The 12,884-nt window shown below is 36.3% G+C and overlaps 1 protein-coding gene across 2 annotated transcripts in view; it reads left to right on the top strand.

Moving 5' to 3' along the window:
• CUL4B (cullin 4B) overlaps positions 1-12,884 on the top strand; it is a 30,501-nt gene that overhangs the window by 12,382 nt on the left and 5,235 nt on the right. The window contains exons 4-18 of one of the 2 annotated variants that reach the window (XM_068533016.1): positions 171-274; positions 1,260-1,329; positions 2,098-2,171; positions 2,972-3,134; positions 3,414-3,503; positions 3,804-3,886; positions 4,519-4,586; positions 5,517-5,635; positions 6,248-6,440; positions 7,763-7,867; positions 8,362-8,472; positions 8,928-9,019; positions 10,129-10,236; positions 11,110-11,223; positions 11,945-12,050. In XM_068533016.1, coding sequence (XP_068389117.1) covers positions 171-274; positions 1,260-1,329; positions 2,098-2,171; positions 2,972-3,134; positions 3,414-3,503; positions 3,804-3,886; positions 4,519-4,586; positions 5,517-5,635; positions 6,248-6,440; positions 7,763-7,867; positions 8,362-8,472; positions 8,928-9,019; positions 10,129-10,236; positions 11,110-11,223; positions 11,945-12,050 — 1,600 coding nt within the window. The remainder of the gene's footprint in view (positions 1-170; positions 275-1,259; positions 1,330-2,097; positions 2,172-2,971; positions 3,135-3,413; positions 3,504-3,803; positions 3,887-4,518; positions 4,587-5,516; positions 5,636-6,247; positions 6,441-7,762; positions 7,868-8,361; positions 8,473-8,927; positions 9,020-10,128; positions 10,237-11,109; positions 11,224-11,944; positions 12,051-12,884) is intronic. The other variant, XM_068533017.1, reaches the window with a different exon arrangement.

Below are 12,884 nucleotides of genomic sequence, written 5' to 3'. Positions count from 1 at the left end.
CCATGTTGATATTTTGCTATTTTACCTTGTGTTTTAAATGGACGAATAATCCTTTTTAATAAGCCGACATGGTAGAAATAACAAATAATAGGAATTTGATGTAAATAATCAAGAAATCCCCCCTCCCCGCCCCATTCACTCTGTAAGAAAGTATGTGTTTAATTTTGCAGGCTGTGGAAAATCTCTGTTCTTACAAGATTTCTGCAAACTTGTACAAACAGCTGAGACAGATTTGTGAAGATCACATCAAAGCACAAATTCATCAGTTCAGAGAATATCCTTTTAAAAACACAAAACCTTGTATTTTCATCTATCCCTACCTCTCTGTCCCTCACTTTTAAACCCAGCTTAAAATGGAATGCCTGTGTTTTGTAGATTTATTTTTTGTTCATCTTGCCTCTAGAGTAAGAAGATGCAAAATTTGACTTTTTATCTCTAATTAGGGTCCAAATCTACATTGTACTATTAATGTAAATAAATAAAATGTGTTTATGTCTTTACTCTTTTTGAGGAAAGATAATTGGGAAATAATAAACTGAAAACACAATGCTCAGTTATGTCTAAGACTTGTTTTTTGTTGTTTTGGCTTAGTGGCTTTCAGGATCTTAGTTTCCCGACGGGGGATTGAACCTGTGCCCCCTGCAGTGGAAGTGCAGAGTCTTAACCACTGGACCTCCAGGGAAGTCCCCTAAGACTTGTTTTTTTTGTTTGTTTGTTTGTTTCGTTTTTTTTAAAGACAGTTTTTTTTTTTTTGCTGCTTTGGGTTTTCGTTGCTGCGTGCAGGCTTTCTCTAGTTGTGGCAAGCGGGGGCTACTCTTCATTGCGGTGCTCGGGCTTCTCATTGCGGTGGCTTCTCTTGTTGCGGAGCATGGACTCTAGGCATGCGGGCTTCCGTAGTTGTGGCATGCGGGCTCTAGAGCGCAGGCTCAGTAGTTGTGGTGCACGGGCTTAGTTGCTCCACAGCATGTGGGATCTTCCCAGATCAGGGATCGAACCCGTGTCCCCTACATTGGCAGGTGGATTCTTAACCACTATGCCACCAGGGAAGTCCCACTAAGACTTGTTTTTAGAGGTATTTTTTTTTTTAGTGGGATCTAACATGTTTTTACAGTTTAAGAAGTAGCATTTTGTTTCATAATTAAGTGCTGTTTAGTTTCATTTAGTACGTAGGGCATTCCGTATTTAAGACAAATGTGCTCTTACGTTGCATATATTACTTGTACTAAGCACTTTTAAAATATCCTTAACGTATATCTCACGGATTCATTGGATAGTGTTCTTTTTCTAAAGAAGATCGATAGATGTTGGCAAAACCATTGCAGACAAATGGTAAGATGGAAAAAGCATTACATTTCAGCTAAATATTGTAGTTAAAATAAGTTTCTTCAAATACAGGAATGCTAGTTTTAAAAGCTTTGCAATGGGGGGACTGAAACTAATTTTGGTTGAGTTTTCTATTTTAAAACTGCAAGTTACAGGTAAACCAGTATTTTAGAATGACTTGCACCTTATGATCATTTTTATTTTTGTAACACTTAAGCAAAAAGTATTTATCTCATTAAAAAAGTTACATTCTGCCTGTCAGTTTTGATGGCTATCCCACTCACTATTTGGTTACTTGTGAAGGTGCCTGATGGTTCTGCATTTTAGCTTATTTGGATCACAACCTTTTCCTTTTTCCCTAATCTGGTATTATTTTAAACCTTATATTCTGCGAATTAAAAATCTTAAAATCCATCCCACCCACCCAAAATCCCACGTATACAGTTTAAGGCAGTTTCACCCTGAGGACTGTTGCTGAGGAAAAATTGTATGCCCCTTGATTCTGTTTTTATTTTTAGTTGCTTCTCAGATTGCAAAGAAGTCATAGACCATTTTAAGTGTCTTCTTTTTTTTCTGGAAACTGCAGCAAGAATTAAGGTTTATTAATAGTTTAATAAAAATGGTGTGGGCATATTCTCAGGTAGATGTGTTTATCTGTATGTTTGATCCTAGTAGTCTAGTATATATACAAGTAAACCCTGCAATCTTATTTTATAAAATATTTAAGCTTCACAAAACATAAAAAATTGTTTGATTTCTTTTTTTCATTGGCAGATCATGATCAGGAGCATTTTTTTGTTTCTGGATAGGACTTACGTTCTTCAAAATTCAATGCTACCCTCCATTTGGTAAGGATACCAGAAAAAAATTATGAAAAGATTTGTAACAAATCATAGTCAAATCTTAATTACACTAATAGAGAGTGATACTGTGAATATTCTCCCAAAAACTCATATTTGGCTTCTAGACTTCTGTTTATAGCAGTTTTACCTTGTTAATTATGTTTTGCCTATGCTAATATTGGAGATAGCTAACATTCCCTGGGCATATAATAACTTATGAAGAAGTTTCTTTGTTAGCCAAGGGGACTAAAGTTTGCTCTGGATTGTCTGAGTGTGCATCATTTTGTTGCTGATCAAGAGTTCACTCATTATCTTTTAACATTATTGTGGAAAATTCCATGTATACACAAAAACAGAAGAGTATAATGAGCTCTTCCCCCCACCATGTGCCTAGCATCTACCTACAGCAATTATCAGAGTTTACTGATTTTTGAGTACTGAAGCCAGATGACAAATGAGCAATTAAGCCTTCATTACCAGTACAGTGAAGACCATTTTATAGCTTTGAACTAATTTTGCCTCTTGATTTGACCAAGGAAGAAATCTACCAAAGAAAATAATACAATAAAACTTAGTTATGGAGGAAGATGGGAATTTAGCTTCAGTTTTCATTAAAGACAAAATGAGTTTCCTGTATGCTTTAATCTAATAATGTTATTTAAAATTAAATGTGTGGATTTTATACTTTTACAATTGCTGCTTCAAAGCCTGGAACCCTAATTAACATGTGGTGAGAAGTTAAGCAAGCCTCTCCAGAAGTGGTGTTGTCGTCAATTAATTTAGATTATATATATTTTTTATTTTAGGGATATGGGACTGGAGTTATTTAGGGCTCATATTATAAGTGATCAGAAAGTCCAGAATAAGACAATTGATGGCATTCTTCTTTTGATTGAGAGGGAAAGGAATGGTGAAGCAATTGATAGAAGTTTACTCCGAAGCCTTTTAAGCATGCTCTCTGATTTGCAAGTAAGTCAACTACTTCACTTACTACAGAGCTGATTGCTATCCCTAATTTGATGTTTAAAAAGTAAGCTCAGGGAATTCCCTGGCGGTCCAGTGGTTAGGACTCCGCGCTCTCACTGCTGAGGACCCAGGTTCGATCCCTAGTTGGGGAACTAAGATCCCAGAAGCCGCGAGGCATGACCAAAAAAATAAAAACCAAACTCATAGTGCTGTTCCCATTAAGGGCATTCAATAAACATTTACTGGATAATTGAACTCCTTTATTTTGTTACCCCTTCCCAGATTTATCAGGATTCTTTTGAACAACGATTTTTGGAAGAAACTAACCGACTCTACGCAGCCGAAGGCCAAAAATTAATGCAGGAAAGAGAGGTATTTAAAAATCATGATTAATAAATCCACTGTGTCTCACAATAGACCCTACTTTATTGAACATAAGCTGCCCTTTGCATTTATCTTCCCAACATTATGCTGCTTTTCTCTCACTTAGGTGCTCCTTTCTTTTCTCTCTTCTTAAAGGCCAGAATTCTGGATCGTAAACTCTACCTATAATTTTACATATGATTCAACCCTGTCACATTTGACAGGGCTGCTCCCAGGATCTTTTGGACTTGACATTTTCTGAATGATTTATGGGGAGGAAAACAATAATATAAAAAACTATCTTTGTAGGTTCCTGAATATCTTCATCATGTTAACAAACGTCTAGAAGAAGAAGCAGACAGACTTATTACTTACTTAGATCAGACCACCCAGTAAGTATCACATGCTCAGCCTAATAGCCTTAACCTGTGTTGTTGAGTCACTTAAGGCACTTTGGGCATCCCCAAACACGTTAGTAACTATTTTCAGGTGTCTTGAGTCTTTAACAATTGTTTTCATAATGCAACCTTCGAGTTGTTATTTTCCCTACTTAATTAGATTTAATCAAGGATTTGATAATTGGTTGTCTATGTTTAGGATGTAATTAAAAAATAGTATTACAAGCTGATGTGATCTTTGAAATCTTCAGGCCGATTAAAATTCAGTGGGTGTTCATAGGAGAAAGTATTTCTGTGCTTTCCTAAATATTACCAGCCAAGGAGTTCCTGTAAGCAGCACAGATAAATTCTTTACTTTCCTAGTGAAAGCAGAGAAATTTGGGCAAAGCCAGCCATAGCAAGACCCTTAAAATATTTATTTCGTGATGTAACAAAATTCTGAAATATGCAATGTTTTCCTTCTAGGCATAAAGTAGAGTAACTCTGAGCACAATAAATTTATACATAGGAATAGGAATATTGAAATTAACATATAATGAGCTATTTGACTTTTCCCCCCCCAGGAGAGACTATAAATTTTCAGCAAAGTCAAAGTCAATAATTCTAAACTTTTTTTTTCCTTGTAGAAAGTCATTAATTGCTACTGTGGAAAAACAACTTCTAGGTGAACACTTAACAGCGATTCTTCAGAAAGGTATTTGGTAATTTACAAATAAGAGATTACTTTTAAAATGGTAGCAGCAAACAAGTAGAAAAATTTTTAAAGATTGCCCTTTTAAAAGTTTGGTAGCGTGTGGCTGCATTTCTGAGGAGGGACACAACCCCTTTTCCCTATTCATCACAGTAAACTTTCAGGAGGTGCCTGTTTCCTTAACTTAAAGGTACAGGGAGTGAGATGAGAGGAGACTACCAACTCCAGTAAAGAAACAGTGGGAATTGGGGAATTCTTGATTTAATTTTTAAGACTGCAGTAATAAGGAGATGCGTTCCTTTTTGCACTAAAATGTTTTTGTTTCTAGCATATAATACCAAGCATTTCTATTAATCCTAAGTGATGTATGAGTATACCCTGAATTTTACTTTGACAATGCTACAAATAGGCAAAAAAGTCTTACCTTTCTCTCCAGCCATCTTTTCTTTTGTTTAAGGTATTTTAGTACATTAATGCAGTTACACTTTTATTTCATTCTGAAAGTCAAATACTTTAGAACTTCATTTAAACTTGGCCTATTGATGCATGGTTTTTGATATACCACAGGCCATATCCAATACTCTGAAATATATATATGTGTATACTAATGCAAATATGTGGCTATTGCACATATGAGGTATTTATAATGTGTATTTATGTAAACCAATTTTTATAAGTTGGTTTATACATCTCATCTACTATGCTAAATGGTACAAACCATTACACAATTTTTGTTTTTATATAAAGTAAAGTTCCCTATAGTTAGTTTTCACTTGGAAAGGTGATTGTTTCTTTGAGTTTAATTCAAAGCACATCTTTATATTAAAATCACAGGCTAGTCATAATTCAGACCAGTATCACAATTACTTATTTTTCATTAAAATATCTGACATTTTTGTTCACTTTTTTAATACCAAATGTTTCAAAATTCAGGTTTGAATAACCTCCTTGATGAAAACCGAATTCAAGATTTATCTCTCCTGTATCAGCTCTTCAGTAGAGTTCGAGGTGGCGTTCAGGTTCTCTTGCAGCAATGGATTGAATACATTAAGGTATTAACATTAACCTGTTTTTTTTTTCTCTCTCATGGCTTATAATCTATACATCTAGAGTACATATCAGCAAGAATTTCTTATTTGTTAGATCCTTTTTTTTTTTTAAGTAATGGGCATTTTGAGAACAGTCAACCTGAGAATGATAGCTGTGTGGCAAATTAGCAATAAAACAGTTCTCTTCTTGATGTCTGATGTGATTTCTAGCTCCAATAATTATAGCAGTGAATGTGGAAGAAGGAAGAGGGCTTTTTTTGGATCCAAATTTCTTTGCTTTCTTTGATCTTACACTGAAGGCAGATTGCTGTTTTTTAAAAATTCAACCTGACTTCTTTAAAAGTAGGAAAAAGACCCTAGAGACTTCTACAATAATGCCCCATTATGATATTATATAGCCAGTGGCCATTACTTATTTTATAACTATAGATGAATGGTATCAGTCTGGATGTTTTATAACTTTATTTTTTTATTGTCTTGACTTCAAAGCCAGCTTTATTTTATTTTAATTTTTTGAGATTTTAAAGTATGTGTATCTATTTAAAATATGATTTGGGGGATTGTTTTCATTGCAGATAATTAAATTCTAATAAAAAGTCATTTTTGTTTCTTTAGGCATTTGGTAGCACTATTGTAATTAATCCTGAAAAGGATAAAACCATGGTTCAAGAATTGCTGGATTTTAAAGATAAGGTTGACCATATAATTGATATCTGTTTCCTGAAGAATGAAAAATTTATCAACGCCATGAAAGAAGCATTTGAAACATTCATTAACAAAAGACCAAACAAACCTGCTGAACTTATAGGTATTTCTCCAGTCCCTTTTCCCGGTTCTTTAATGTTCTTCTTTTACTCATAAAATTCCAGTTAACCTGAAATTTTGACAAGGTTTTGTATATTAACACCTAATTTATTTGGAGTTGCATGCTTGGTGGTTTCTAAGAAGCTGGATGCAAGGAATAAGTCCTTCATGCTAAAGAATATCTCAAAACCCACATGTCAAACATGGTCTTTCTTTGTAAGACCCTATTTACTTTTATTTATAAAAAGCTTGATAGCTGTTTTACAAACCTCCTGCAATTTAGAGGTGAGGCAGGGTGCCATTTCTTGAGGCCCACACATAGGGCTACAGGAAAGGATAGCACAAAATTACAGTTGCCAGTGAGAAAGGTAGAATGTCCAGGATGAAAATAAACCTAATAATCTGGGCTCATTTAGAGTAAAAGGTGTGGTATACTTCAGTTCTCAGTTTCTCCCACCTGGGTACCCCTTAATGTCGAGGAGGAGGTAGCTGAGAAGGTCCTTCGCCAAAAGGATGAAATTTTTTCTTTTTTTTAATTTTTGGCTGCATTGGGTCTTCATTGCTGCGCGCGGGCTTTCTCTAGTTGTGGCGAGCGGGGGTTACTCTTCATTGCGGTGCGTGGGCTTCTCATTGCGGTGGCTTCTCTTGTTGCGGAGCATGGGCTCTAGGCGCGCGGGCTTCAGTAGTTGTGGCACGTCAGCTCAGTAGTTGTGGCACACGGGCTTAGTGGCTCCGCGGCATGTGGGATCTTCCCAGACCAGGGATCGAACCCGTGTCCCCTGCATTGGCAGGTGGATTCTTAACCACTGCGCCACCAGGGAAGTCCCAAAAGGATGAAATTTTGTTGGTTTACTACTTAACCCTTAAAATTTTTGCAAAATTTGCCTCCTACTCTGTAATGTATCTGGTTTGTTTTAATAGAAAAGGGTTTAAGATTGCCTACCATCAGTGTAAAGTGAATACTCCAGAAGATGTGCCGTGTCTTTCAATGGCTTTGATGACCCCAGCACAGGGCTGTATACACCCCCCACCCCCGGGGTACCCATATCCCGCATATCCCATTTTAGTAAGCATCAGTATGGTAGAAAGTATGTTAGATGTAGAGCCAGAAGACTTGGGTTTGAGTTGAGGCTCTTGTATTTTTTAGCTCTGTGACATTGAACAAGTCACTTGATCTCCCTGACTTTGGAGACTGTTTTAAAAATGCATGTATACATGTGAAACATTGAAAAAGTCAGTATATCATACTCCTGTTTGGTATTTATAGTGACCAGTACCTCATGGATACCCATGATCACTAAACAACAAACTTTCCCCCCATTTTAGCTAAGTATGTAGATTCAAAGCTTCGCGCAGGCAACAAAGAAGCTACAGATGAAGAACTTGAGAAAATGTTGGATAAGATTATGATTATATTTAGATTTATCTATGGTATGTATTTTTGTTTTAATATTTTTCTTTTAAAACAAAGCACTCAACAGAGAAACTAGCAAGTATAACCAACCTAGAAGGTATATTTATTTGGGGGTTAGCTATTTAAAATTCTGTTACATTCCTTGCATTTAATTTATTGGGGTACTTGAGGAATGTTACTTAATTGCCTTGTGCTTTGACTTTTCCACTATTAAGAGCCTTGAATTTTGCTACTTATTTTAATCTCTAGAGTATTGATGCTAAAGCTACTAGTTGACTAAAGCTTTTCTAAAGAAAAGTTAATTCAGTCTTAATTCTTTACAGCAAAGAACTTTTGAAAGGTTTGGCACAAAAATCTACCTCTAATGTTTCTTGCATTTAGCAAACTTGGATAAAATCTATAAATTTAAATAACTTGGAGTAATGGTGCGATTTATTAAGCACTTTGAGTCAATTTTGTCAAAACCTTATATTGGAGTATTATGAGAGTTGTGTTTTATTATTTAACATAGGCAAGGATGTTTTTGAGGCCTTCTATAAGAAAGATTTAGCCAAGCGCCTGTTAGTTGGGAAGAGTGCATCTGTGGATGCTGAAAAATCAATGCTGTCCAAACTTAAACATGGTATGTTTGTCATTCTTTCTGTTCCTTTTCTTCTTTGATTTCTGAGAGAAAATGTTAGCTTAATTTTTACTCTTTCAGTCAGTTGCCTCTTTTGTCAATCATTGTATGTTCGTATGATAAAAACGTAAATTGAGTAAGCTCATTAGGTTTCCAACCTATTTACATATCCAGAGCTGTTGTGATTTTTTTTAAAATAAAGCATTATTCTTTTATTATTTGTATAAAAGTTTCCCATTTATCTTATGCCTAAATAGTAGATAAGGTTACTACAGGATTAAAGATTTGACTCTGAATTAGTGGGGCATACACTTTGGGGTAAGGATTTTTTTTTGTTCTTATGAATAGTTACAGCTCATATTTCATGCTAAAGTAAGTTTTATATTTCATGTTTTCAATTCTAAATTCTGTGTTTTTACCACTTTAAAATACTGTAAATGTACAAACATCTTTAATAGAATGTGGAGCTGCTTTCACCAGTAAACTTGAAGGAATGTTTAAAGACATGGAACTTTCTAAAGACATCATGATTCAGTTCAAACAGGTAAAAGTGAGTTAAACTCTTACTTAATTCCTCCAACTTAAATGTATTTAGTTATCTCCTTACTTTGGTTTGTACTGAAGAGGATAAATAGAAACATGTATTTGTTATAAATACTTCATAGCAACTTAGATGATAATCACAGTAGAGGAAAAAAATCACAAATGAAATGTAAGTATATTTGACCTACTTCAAAATTTATTCTCAGTATACACCCAAGATAACACAAAAATAGAAATAAAATGTATTGAACAGAAATAAGGACAAGAAAAGCTGTAGCTAGTGAGAACAGGGCTTCTAGCATCTAATCACTGTTGGTGAGTTGCATGTTCAAAGCTGGTGGTGGGGAGGGAGGAGAAGTGATAGAGTGGTTGTATAAGGCCTTTAGGGACATTGGGAATGAAAAGCTAGATCCATAGTTTTGCAGGTGTTGGTAGAAGCTGGTTTTGAAATATTTGAGATTATAGGTAATAGTGATAGCAAAGTAGATTTTCCTCTCCTGGGGTTTTAATAATGACTTCTTTACCACTATATTGCTACGGTGGGAAATGAGAGTGGAAGACTCAAGAGAAAGATCAGGGTCAGTAGGATCATGGGTCCTGTAGTAGCTACAGAATAGGGTTTATTTGCTTTGCCCTTTCCCCTTCTTCCTTCCCCATTTCAGGTCACCCCCTGCAAACAGGCAGTGGAGCAAGTGAAAAACCGGAGACTTGGGCTGGCTGGTGGGGTGAGGAATGGGGGTTGCTGCCAGGTTTTCCAAGCCACATAGGGGTCTCCAGAGATGGGGACTGCAGGTGGTATGGGGAAAAGAATGGAGAAGAAATCCTTTAACAGCCCGGTCGTATGTGAGAAATTATTTATTTAAGTCGTTAATGCCTCTAACAGAGTCATGTGATCTTTGTGTGCCATTGTAGCAAAATGTTACCCAGTGTACTTTTCTAGTGCACTTAATATAGGCTTCATTTATAGTCCTTTTAATAGTTGCCTTTTATTTTAAAGATCGTCAGTATTCACATGTAGTTTTGTAATGGGGAACTTCTTAAATGGGTCATTATTATGGCATGAAATGTATGCACTTTTATTTTTTAAGATCTCAGTGTGTGTTGTTCTTATTGTAGTATATGCAGAACCAGAATGTACCTGGGAATATTGAATTAACTGTGAATATCCTGACGATGGGTTATTGGCCAACATACGTGCCTATGGAAGTTCATTTACCACCAGAGGTAAGAGTTGCTGTTTAGGACTTGAGTTATAAGCGTAGAAATACATGACATTTCTATTTTGCTTATCATTGAAAAATATGTACTTTTTTAAAAGTTTGTTGTCAGTAAGCACACCACCACCAAATGTCAACTGTTTTTAATACTTTATTCTTTTATTTATATTACTCTTGTACTTATATCATTAGAGCATAGCTAAAGATGCCAAGTTTCTGAGTTCAGGGCCAATTTCCTTGACTCTTCCTTCAGTTCCCCAGATTGTACCCATCACTCTGCCCGGCTCTCAAAAATTCTTGCCCGTATATCACCTGGGGGTTGGACTGCTGAGTGATAGATGCTTGAGTAAATCCATCCTAACTCCTGGGGAAATGTCTTAACCCAGGACTGAAGCTTAGAAAAGGGTTAAGGCTAGAGAGATAGATACTGAGAGTCCTCCATGGAGATAATCATGGAAGCCCAAGGAGCAGATCTCCCTCATTAAGAGGGAGAATGTGGAAACAGGAAGAACAGGCCTAAGGCAGAACTTTGAAAAAGGATCATATTTGGTAGGTGGTAGGAAGAGGTACCTGTGAAGGAATCCAATGAAGAAGCAATAGTGAGATAAAGGAACCAGCATGTTGCAGAGACACCGAAGACATTGGAGATGAATGTTTCAAAAGAGGGGATGATAAAATGTTGCAGACAGATCAGAGAGTGTGAAGACTGATTAATGCCATTAGATTTGGTGGTTATTACCTTACATCAAAGTGATCAGTGGACTTGCTCTGTATAGTCTTTAAAACTTCCAGAAATTTTTACATATGAGGTAAATATAAAAAGTGGTGAACGTGATATTGGATACAGAGCTTAAATAAAGCTTTGTTTTATTTATTGTAGATGGTAAAACTTCAGGAGATTTTCAAGACCTTTTATCTAGGCAAACATAGTGGCAGGAAACTTCAGTGGCAGTCAACCCTAGGACACTGTGTGCTAAAGGCAGAATTTAAAGAGGTAAGTGGATGTTCCCCAAACTTAGTTTTCACCTTCATCTTTGATATTGAGGTCATCCCTCTTAATTTGAAGGTTTAAGGTGTTTTACAAATTTGTCCTAAATATCTGCATGAGATAGTGATAGCTTGTCACAGCCCTGTGTATATTATAAGAATGTGGTCTTTTCCACAGTTGATTGGGCCCTGCTGCAAAACCAAAACCAATAACCCTTTTCTCCCACACCCTTTCCCCACCTGTGGATGCAAAATTCACGCTGCCACTTCTTGACAGGAAACTTCTTTTCTTGTTGCTGGGAGCTAGAGAATAGAGTGGGTGTTAAGGGGAACAGTTCTCATATCTAATTTCAAAAAATCCTACAGCTTTTCATGACTAATCTGAATCAGACAAGTTGAAAATGCATTGAAATAGTGATTTCTTGTTGCTCATGATAAATATCTGTAATGACACATAAAACCGAGTTATTAATTTTCATTACTTTGTTGTTTTAATTATAAGGCTTAAAAAAAGACCTGTAGAAAGGTCACCCAATCCTTCCTCCTATTTTAGGTAGGATCACACCTAAACCCTACACTGAACATACCGGCTTTTCTGGATAATGTTAATCCGAGTTTCTAAATCCACTAATTGAAAAATGCTTTTCCAGTAAGAGATTAGTTATTTGATTAATTTTCATGCATTTTTTAAAAAAAATGATGGCTAAACACTGTTGTTTCTCCAACAGGGTAAAAAGGAACTCCAGGTCTCTCTTTTTCAAACACTGGTGCTGCTAATGTTTAATGAGGGAGAGGAGTTCAGTTTAGAAGAGATCAAGCAGGCTACCGGAATAGGTATGTGTTGAATCGTTTGATTAGCATGCATTATTCGGTGTCCACTATGTGCACTCCACTTGGTTAAGAGCTCTGGGGGACTATAAAGGGATAATCCCCCTCCTCAGCACTTATAACCGTGGGGAAAGGGAGAAATGACACTTAATTTCACGACCAATAAATACCAATCTGTGGTGCTGACAGAGTGTGTTAGGAGTTCAGTGAAGCAAGAGATAACTGGACTGGCACAACTGGGAAAGCCTTCATGAAGGAGGTAGGACTTGAGCTGGGCCTTCAGATTTAAGTTAGGGAGAAGGCATATGTTGCAAGAGGAAATACCGTGAGAAAAGGCGTGGAGGAAGGAATGAGCACAGTGTGGGCAGGAGTCATAAAAAGTTTAACTGCAGCATAGAGTAGTGAGATACAAAGTTAGATAGGTAAGATATGGAGAGCCTTACAAATCTAGCAAGTGAAACATACATTGTAGGATCTCAAGTGTGTGACATATTGGAAGTGACTTACTTGGGCAGCTTGCCTATAATCAATAGATAGTAGGGCAGCTTGAAGGATGAAGAGATTCCAGTCCAGAAGCTAATGGGATAATTCAGGCGTAAAGTGATAACGAGCTTAGACTAGAATGAGGCCAATGAGAAGAGAGACGAAGCATCTCTAAGGAAGCAACTACTAGATATGTGGAGGATGAAGGAGAGGAAAGAGTTAAAAGATGATTCCAGGGGTTCTCACCAGAGGAGGTTGGTAGCTTCATAACTAACAATTGGAAAGAAGACAGTTTTATGGGGAAGATGATGAATAAAATGTTGGACATACTGAAATTGATGATAGTAAAAGAGCCAG

This window comes from Eschrichtius robustus, chromosome X (assembly GCF_028021215.1).
Source record: "Eschrichtius robustus isolate mEscRob2 chromosome X, mEscRob2.pri, whole genome shotgun sequence".
NCBI classification, from domain to species: domain Eukaryota; kingdom Metazoa; phylum Chordata; class Mammalia; order Artiodactyla; family Eschrichtiidae; genus Eschrichtius; species Eschrichtius robustus.
Note: the sequence above shows the minus strand (reverse complement) of the source record. Positions and strands in the feature narration are given on the sequence as shown.